The 10,261-nt window shown below is 36.8% G+C and overlaps 1 protein-coding gene across 1 annotated transcript; it reads right to left on the reverse strand.

Annotated features, from left to right (window-relative positions):
• On the reverse strand, positions 6,529-7,380 carry LOC109835482 (probable CCR4-associated factor 1 homolog 6). Its single transcript, XM_020403459.1, has one exon. It carries the CDS (start codon positions 7,378-7,380, stop codon positions 6,529-6,531), a length of 852 nt encoding a protein of 283 aa, XP_020259048.1.

The following is a 10,261-nucleotide window of genomic DNA, read 5'->3' on the forward strand; positions in this document are numbered from 1 at the left end:
GAGAATACAACTAGGGTTTACAATCACTCAATCTAAACCCTCAAACAAATACTCTCAAACCCCTCACAAAAGTACAGCCGTCAAAACCCAAGAACATCCGCCAAACAACCCAAAGAATAGCTGCAAACTTCTCCTTGTACAGTACTTGCACAACCCACTTTTGCACGCCGTCCAAGTCTCTGTTCGTTGCCTTTTTTCAGCCTCTGCACACGTCTGTGTTTTCTTCTCCGCACCCAGCTTTGCACACCCGAAACCCTACAGCAAAATACCCTATATATAGGCTACACTATCGGGTGGGCTCACGTGGAAACGAAAAACCAAAAGGAAAAACGCGTGCTTCCGCGTTCTTTGATGAGTGGCCCCCACACACGAATAAGATTTTGCACTCTAATGCTAAACTCGTGGTGACACCCCCCACGTGCTTCACAAAGTCTTATTTTACTCGACGTTTATTATATTATGATTGCGATCGCATCCCTCGCTTTACATGACAGTAGACAATTTATGGAATACTTTTATATTTTTTTACTAACCCAGCTCGGAATCTAACCCTAAATCGTGGGAGTGATATTTGGAACTTCCCAACCATCTGGATCTGCGGTGGGCACTTTTATACTTGTTAGTTTTGTTGTACGGTTATTCTTAAGATCCGATTGTGTTTAGGGAAAAGTGCAGATCTCCATGTTGAGAATAGGGTGCGCCATCTATAATCAATAGGGTGTTATTGCTTAGAAGCTACATCAACAGGAGTACGAGGTATTCCTAAAAATCCAATATGGATAAATCTTGTACATGCCAAAATGCCGTACATGCATACACAAATTACTATCCCATACGTTGTGTTCTAAACGCCTAGGATATGGCATTGACAATATAAAACCGATAAAAGTACAAACCATGTTTTACCTTATCCATTTCCAACAATATTATGACTTAAACACACTGTTTATGTGATTGTCATTAATATTTGGTATATTTGGACAAATAGATAGAAATTATACTCGGTCTTATCACGAAATATTTTTGATATATTTTACAATTGAGCCGAGTCTTCTATGGTTACAGGGAACTATTGTTTTAATTTGTTTACTCTACAAATTCAGCGGTGCGGGTCGCAGAACAACCGTTTGCTATGTTTGAAAATGCGGACATAGAACTATCCGTCCAGTCCCAAAGAAATACACCTTGCAAATGTAAACGTCTGTCACGTATAAAAGTGCAATAATTAGATGAGTTTATCTTCTTCAGGACGAGATTATTAGGTTGATTTTATAATCCACCTTTTTATTGCCTTGGATCGTGCTTCCATAACTTGATTTCTTTTTCCCGTCTTGAGTCTTACCACGTTCAGGCAAGGCTCTCTTATATTGCAAATCAGACGGTTAGAGTTTTGGATGGATCGTAGGAGGTCAATGGGTCTCTTTCAATTCCCAACTCTAGATCTAAACCGTTGCAATTGCACAAGCGCAGCGGTTAACAAACTGTCTTCATTGCTGCCGTTGCCCTAGCCATAAGACAGCGGTTGCACAACCTAATGCAACGGCGTCTAAGACAAGGCTAACACAACGTTTTTTTTACAAAATACAACGTTTTCTGTAGCGGTTTACTTATGCATAATGCAGCGGTTCCATACACAAAGGCAACATTCATTGCAAACGCAACAGGTTCCAATGATAGTTTCTTGATACCTAATGTCGCGGTTTCGTACACAAGGGTAGCGGTTTTTCCAAAACCAGGGAGCAAACGCGACAGTTGTTTTGTAGCTAATGCGACGTTTTGCTTTGCTATGACAACAGTTTTATTGGGCTATCGTAACAGTTTTATAGGGCTATATCAGCACTAGAAATTTGACTAATAAACAAACACAGTTACGTAAAGCAAAATAAAAATGGAATAAGATCACACTACATTAAGATATCATCAAAATAAAAAATAATAAATCATTCATATGTTTTAAACCCATCATTTAAAAATAAGTAGCTACAAGATAACTTCAACCTATGATCAATTCACAACCATCAAAATATAATCAAAGCCCATCATTCATGTATCAAAGCCATCTTGACCGCATTCTCCTATTTAAGTCTTTATATCCCCTGCAAAAAAAATAAAGAAACGTACCAAATATCATGTTAGCAACAAACTGGAAATGTAATTTTTTGAACTAACCATTATGAGGAAAAAATATTGACCTTGTATTAACCATTACAAAATGCAACAATAAGGCTAAAGCAATGTTTTTCTCCTATTTAAGTCTTTATATCCCCTGTAAAAAAAAAGAAACGTATCAAATATCATTGGTAAATAAGGAGACCAAAATTTTTAATTATTTAGTAACTTATTAAGTACTAATGTCAGAGAAAATGTTTAGTCCATATGTTTTCTGGTCAGCAATAACTTATTAAGTACTAATGGCCACCAACATATCGGTTTAGTACATATGTTTTACAGCAGTCGCAACAAGAGCTTATCCTATTCTTGGTGATCTCTGAACATCCACAGAATCCAACAAATTTTATCTCGAGGATTAACTAACTTAAGAAAAGCCTTGTCCCCCTATTTATTAAGTCAATAAGTAATTTAAATTGGTTAAATTAGTAATGCCTACCACAAGGTCCATATAGTTCATGAAAATGGAGTAAAACGTTATTGCCTTTTCCCCCTCCCCCACCAAAACATGACTACCTTGAAATTATAAACTCAACTAACTGACATGTAGGATCAATCAGAATTTATGTAGAAACAATATTTAACATGTTGTGTATTTAATATGACATGCATCAGTCAAATGTCTGCAAAAATACCAACAGATGCCACCACTACAGCCACATATTGCAGATTAAAAGCAGGACTAATGATACAGTTGACAAACCAAATAGATCATTTTCATAACAGCATAAAATAAGACAAATTAAGGAGTATCCTCTGTTCAATCCCAATCTGATTCATCTTGATTTCCACTTTCTGATTCATCTTGATCTCCACCTTCTGATTCTTCTTCATTTTCATCTTCTAGCTCCTCCATGTTTGGCGGAATGTCAACAATGGAACTCGATCGGCAAACATCTCTATACCAACCAATATTAACTGCATCATCATCATCATCAATGCTTGCAATCAAATCCATTTTGTTGTCATGATTCTCGGCCCAATATTGATCACTATGAGTGACACCAAGATCTTCAAACACATTGCTTGGAATCTTAAAAAGCATAATGCCAATTCTTGTTAACCTCTTCAACATGGTCTTTCACATAAAAAACTTGATGCACTTGGCATGCCATCACAAAAGGATAATTTATATGAAATTTGTTGTTTAAATTTACACGAGTAAGCCCATATTCATCCGTGTCATCCTGAAACTAATCACACTTAAACAAAACAACACTAAAATTGCCCTAATAGTCTAGTTCAATGATATCTCGTATGACTCCATAGAATGTCACTTTAGCAGTTATACGATTATGGTCCCTAGAGCTTGCATAACTATCCACTTCACTTAACAAAGAAACACAACTATTTTGAGTTTTGCATGTATTATCGTGTGCTTTGATGTAGAAAGTATAGCCATTAATATAATATCCTTTACATCTATTGGGACCCATCGAAAAAAACTTCATGCATTTGGGTATTGATTGAGATTCAGCCACGGTGTCTTTAAACCATATAAGAAAATCCTTACTATGCCTTTGAGCTTCCACCCATTTTCTTCTTCTACCTCTTTTGCTCGGTTGATTCTCAATCAAGAGTTTGTGTTCTCTGTATTAATAAGAAACAAACATAATATGTTATATAGTGGAATTTAAAGAACACCAAAAATAATATATAAAGATTTAATAAATAAAGTATACCTAATATACTCTCCAACTTCCCTATTACCGCATTTGAATAAAGCATATCTATGTGCATTAACCCAATCTACATCATCCAATGCAAATACTTTGCCTTTACTTCTCCTCTTTCCGCGCACTGGATGACCTATCTTTGGAAAAATAGGTGATGGCTCATCATTAGCAATGACTTCATCATACTTTGTTGTTCCGGCAATACCTCACTTGTTAGTTGATCTTGCATATGGATGATAAACTTGAAAACTATAAGGTCATAGATATGGGAGAATAAAAAGATATAAAAGAAATAACAGGTCAGAAAGGAATACAACCTTATGAGCTGCATCCTTCAGAGTTTGAAGATTCTCTAATTTCAACTTGTAAGTTTTTATCTCGTGTGATCCCTGTGAAGCTTTTTTATAACCTCTAGAGCTTTTGTATAACTATACAACACACAAAGATAAAGTGGGATCATATTGTATTAGATCAACATTCATGAACACAATAACAAAATAGTCGGCTTGAAATTCAAATGCATTGAATTTCTTTTATAAAAAAATATTAGAAAATCGAGCGCAAAGAAGAAAATCCAACAATGAACAGAATCGCTAAAAGACCCACAAAATTATACAAGTCAATATGAACTTGAAGAAATAAATCCAAGTCAAAACACAAATAAACAGGACTACTTTCCCAAACAATAATTGCGAAGGATATCAAAGGCATTACTTTATGTTTTTATGATTCCTTAAATTCAACATTGGATCACCGACATATTGAGAGCTGGACGCTTACTTAATCTGAGCATCAAAAAGTGATCACTAGCAAATATTTCTCTATTTTGTGCAATATACTTACCCTCAATTGAAAAAAAAATTGCATTCAGAATTCTAGCATAAAAAGACATGGTTAATTTATTTACTTTATTTATTGCAGCTTACCTCAGAACCTAGCCACATGTCAATCATTTTATACAATTATCAACCTAATTTGAACTGCTTGACGCATATTTTAAAGACCCAAGCGAAGCAAGATTGTTTTGAATTAAATAAAAAATTCAAACATCAATTTTGGAAACCCTCATTATAAATAAAGCCTGTCTGTAGCGAAATGCTCTACCAAGACAAATTTTTTTTCAAGATATTCCATTTAACCTTGAACTCTTACTTTCCAACACGTAACAATAAATTTTCACAAAGATTATCTTATATATAAAAGCACCCACGTCAAAATGTTGAACACTTATTCTTCATTGTTAAGGAAAAGAACACAAATGGGTTATAAATCCAAATAAATTCAAGTACCAACATAAGGGGAAGGGGGCCTCATCGATTTTGGTTCTTGGGTCATTTCTCTCTCTACCATGGACTCCACCTGCTGGTTCAGCTTCTTCACCTCGCATCTCGGCATCGTGGCTTCAGCGGAGGAGCTTAAGGCTTCAGCCGCTTTGGTTTCGGCTTCGGCGACCATTGCGAACGAGATGTCGCTGGCGGAGACAATGACGCCCTCGAGGGCGAGGGAGATGGAGAGGTTGTCGGTGCCACACCGAACGTCACCGACGGAGACGCCGGCGAGGGGCCCGTCATCCTTGAGCACCTCTAGGGTTTTCTCAACGTTTTTGGAGTGGCTGAGGAGGATGTCGAGCTGGACCTTGTTCACGCTGTGGATTCGCCGTAGATCTTGCGCCAACGCTGGAAGCCAGTGTTGTTGCAATAGTTGCGGACGACCTCTTTGTCGTCAAGGCAGCCGAGCGCTTCGGATTGTTGCTAAACATCCCAAACGGTTTAAACCATTTGCCGCTTGCGTTTGGGATCTCCTAACAGTCGTTTGGGTTTTGTTATCTCAAACGGTTTCAACCGTTTGGGCTATTTTTACTTGTCCAAACGGTTCTAATAACCGTTTGGACTGTTTTGTTTTGTACTAGTGAGAAGAGACATGCCAATGCTGAACAGTTTGACAGGGAAATAAAAAGAAAAAAAAACCATTTCTCATGATGAACATTTAGTGCTTCTCGGTCAAGTACCTAACCAAATCGACAATTGCCTAAGACTGAGATTAAAATAGCGAAATTTGAAAGTGGTGCTTTTTTATCCCAACGCTTGCATGCTACAAGCTTCTATTCGATTGAACACGAAGCAGATATCTCACCCTCGCATCATGCTACAAGACTGAGATTAAACGTTTTTTTTCCTCAACATACGCAATAAAATTGCCACCAACAAGGTGCCCCCTAAATCTAGAGGAAATAATAATTATAAAAACCCAAATAATAAGGAGAAAACAACAAAATTAAAAGGAAATGACGTTGATCAAAATTTCAGGATATATAGGCTAAAAGAGCTATCCGATCGAACATCAGAGACACTACATTATTTGCTAGCTATTCTGATTGATCTCCTGATAACTTGGAGTGCTTCGAACAAATCTCTGCTCACTTTTAATTAAACCTTTGGTAATTAAAACAACCTTGATCAGAAGCCAATACATGCAACTAAAAAGATACCAACATGAGACGTCAACATGAAAATTAAGGGTTATGCTAGTCTAAAATCCACAGCTAATTAAACAGACGTCAACATGAAATAAAAACAATACGCGTATCCATCCACTGTTCACAGCATCAAGAAACTCTTCACAAACTGGTATGTATCACAAACGCATGTACACGTTGACAGCCAATGCGGAAGCAAACTGGTATTTACACTGAGACGAAGGGAGAAGGCTGTGGCGGAGCGGCCCAGTAGCCGTAGGGACTCGGAATCGGATGGTATCCCGCGGGAAAGCCACCACGGTAGGCAAACGGCGGCCCAGGAACAGGACCACAGCCTGGCGGAAAGACGCCACGATAAGCATACAGCCGAGGAGCACGACGAAAGGGCGCTAGAGGCGCACAACTCTGACGGCTCAAAGCGATGCTAGCCAGAGCTACAGGATTGAAGAGCATCACGATGTTCCCCGACTCCCTTTTCCCGTGTTCTTCGAATCCATAGAGTATCCCCGCATGTTTCCCCTCGTCAAAATCCGGAAACTCCCTCTTCATCTTCCAGAACGCCATTGCCGTGAGCAGGCTGTCATGCCCTGCCTGATGCGAGCTCCCCGTCCACTCGATCTCCAGCACCCTCGAAAGCTTAACCAGGCCCACCTCAGAGAGAGACGCGTCGTACTCCTTCGCCATATGTTTGAGGTCGTAGACCCTCGTACCGAATAGTTTTCTCACCAATCTCAAGAAACCCGCCAGCGTGTCCGGCAGAGGCGTCTGACCGTAGACGATCTTGATCAGGTACGCGAGGTCGTACATGCCGTGGAAAGTGATCCACTTCAGCCCTTCGCCTCCCCTAAGCAGCGAGTTCTCCACCAGCCCCTTCGAGAGAACGTCCGCGCTGACCCCGTCCCTGAGATTCTTGCCGAAGTCAATCCCGCTCTTTTTCAGAAACTCTATCGAGGCTTCCGAGCAATCATCGACCCGAGGATCGAAGTCCTTCATGTTGAACTGCCAGGAGGCGTAGCTCTCTTCGTTAGTCAGGGTGATTCCCAGCTGTATCAGCTTCATCCTGTCGACGTTGTACTTGAGAGCGCTGTAGATTTCCTCTTCGGAAATTTAATTAGTGGCCGTTAAACTTAGTCCTAATCAGATCGGGTTTAAAATCTTCAATTGCAGCGTTTCCTATTTGTTAATTTGCCAACTCGAATCCTGATAGGTTAAGGAAAGGAATTGATTTTTCTCACTAGAACTGGGGCCTATATTGGGTTTTTGTCATCTTAGACCCCATATCTTCTTAATCCTATATTGGGCCCCTAGATACCTATTATTTATAAATTCCACCCGGCTTTTTGGATTGACACCAACAAACTATTAAGTTGTTGTCAATATATAGGACCCCTACTTCAAACCAAGACGAAGATTTCAATATGGGTCCAATTCGGAAATTAAAGATTAAGGGCTGGATATAAATCAACAAGGATCTGGGGGTCTAATATGACAAAATACGTTTCGTTTAATTTTTGGAAGCGAGTTCACTTCAGATTGACTATTGCCAAAATAAGAGAAAACTCCTTTTTTTTAACCCTGGATCGTGATCAAATAACACTTCATAACTTTAAAAATATCAAAAGAACCCCCTTAAGTTTAGAGGGGTTGTTAGAAACCCCCCAATAAGTGTATGTAAGGAAACTCCCTAAATATCATTAATTAGAATTTTCACATGGGTTAGTAAGATTACACCTCGAAATATTTTTGCAAGTGAAAATTAAGATTCATGTTTCGAGGGCGGTTTATGAAAATATATTGAAGTTAAAAGGGTTTCCTAATAACATCTAAACTTAAAAGTTACATCTTATATTTTGAAAGTTGTTGGGGATTATTTGATAATCGCCCAAAGTTAGCCTTTTCTTTTCCTCTCGAAAACCTATCAAATTATTTTATTTTAAATAAGACCTCTTCAGGCCATTATTAAGATTTACGGGTCTTATATAGAAAATCTTTACGGTTTAATATAAAATTAACAAAGACTTGGGGTTGATATGACAAAAGAAATCCTTTTTTTTTGGCATTTAGATACTCTATGTTGAATTTAGTATCATTTATATACCTAACTTGTTTACTGTTGGAATTTGCTAAACAACATTTAAAATCTTGCCAAAAGGTAAAATTTCTCCACTATTAAAACTAACAAGCTATAGGGTAAAACCCAGCCTTATTTCAATTATTTCCCTTAACTTTTACTAAATCAACAATACCCTAATCTTGCAATATATTGAGGAAAAAGTTGAGATTATAGTTGAGATCTTGGACAACCAATTAAAGCGAAGGATTGGAGTTCTTAGACAACTTACAATTGATCCAAAATTTATAAATCATGTGATTATCATCCAACTTAACGAGTGTTATCCAATGAGCAAATTTTATCTAAATTATATTTATTGTTTCCAAATAATTGCTAAGCTGTTTACCCTTTGTATGTGATTGGTAGAACTTTAATTGAAGTTGGAGAGTGAAGCTACAACTTTCATGCTACTTTTTAATTATTCTATTTTCTCCGAACTAGAAACAGTGATAAAAAAAGACGATTTATAAGAAATAGAGGAGAAAAAGGTAACTTATGATTTAAGGAATAAGCAATCAACAAAAAAAGACGATTTATAAGAAATAGAGGAGAAAAAGGTAACTTATGATTTAAGGAATAAGCAATCAACAAACGTCAATTAGGAAGGCGAATGTGAAAGTATAAATATTAGGATAAAAGAAAATTAAAAATTACCATACATCCAAAACATGAGAATATTTAAGAGAATCACGTCTGCGTGACAGAAAGATACAAGGGTTTTTAGACATCAATTCCCTAAATCATTTGATATTAGTCCTACAAATCTTCAAATTTTGATACTTAATCTCCAAATCATCTTGATATATTGATATTTGCCCTTCCATTAGACAAGCTATCCATATCTTTTAACTATGGTTGTGTTTATGTTCTTTTCAAAACTTTTAATTGAATAACTTAGACTTGGTATTGTATAACTATAATGAAAAGATTTTCTAAGAAATTTACTTTGGAGTTATGCATATAGATATTTTCTTAAGAACAAACTATCTCTAATTAGATTGTTTAGAAATATCAACAAGTTAAGTATATATTGACTTATACAAATTAGAAAGATGACTGAATTTTATGGGTATATTCGCTTTAAAACCCTTACAAGACTATAACTCGTTCTCTAGGATCCTAGCAGTTTAAAGGCTTATTGTGTGTGCTAAATAAAACTTCCATTTGTTGTTGATGTAGATATTTCAATCTTCCCTTCCATTTGTTGTTTTGGCAATACCTCACTTGTTAGTTGATCTTGCAAATGGATGATAAACTTGAAAACTAAGGTCATAGATATGGGAGAATAAAAAGATATAAAAGAAATAACAGGTCAGAAAGGAATACAACCTTATGAGCTGCATCCTTCAGAGTTTGAAGATTCTCTAATTTCAACTTGTAAGTTTTTATCTCGTGTGATCCTTGTGAAGCTTTTTTTATAACCTCTAGAACTTTTGTATAACTATACAACACACAAAGATAAAGTGGGATCATATTGTATTAGATCAACATTCATGAACACAATAACAAAATAGCCGGCTTGAAATTCAAATGCATTGAATTTCTTTTATAAAAAAAATATTAGAAAATCGAGCGCAAAGAAGAAAATCCAACACTGAACAAAATCGCTAAAAGACCCACAAAATTATACAAGTCAATATGAACTTGAAGAAATAAATCCAAGTCAAAACACAAATAAACAAGACTACTTTCCCAAACAATAATTGCGAAGGATATCAAAGGCATTACTTTATGTTTTATGATTCCTTAAATTCAACATTGGATCACCGACATATTGAGAGCTGGACGCTTACTTAATCTGAGCATCAAAAAGTGATCACTAGCAAA

The sequence above is a fragment of the Asparagus officinalis genome, chromosome 3 (assembly GCF_001876935.1).
Source record: "Asparagus officinalis chromosome 3, Aspof.V1, whole genome shotgun sequence".
Classification (NCBI taxonomy): domain Eukaryota; kingdom Viridiplantae; phylum Streptophyta; class Magnoliopsida; order Asparagales; family Asparagaceae; genus Asparagus; species Asparagus officinalis.

Excerpts from the sequence above, each read along its gene's own strand:
- LOC109835482 (XM_020403459.1), bottom strand. The coding sequence starts at position 7,380 with ATGAAGCTGATACAGCTGGGAATCACCCTGACTAACGAAGAGAGCTAC.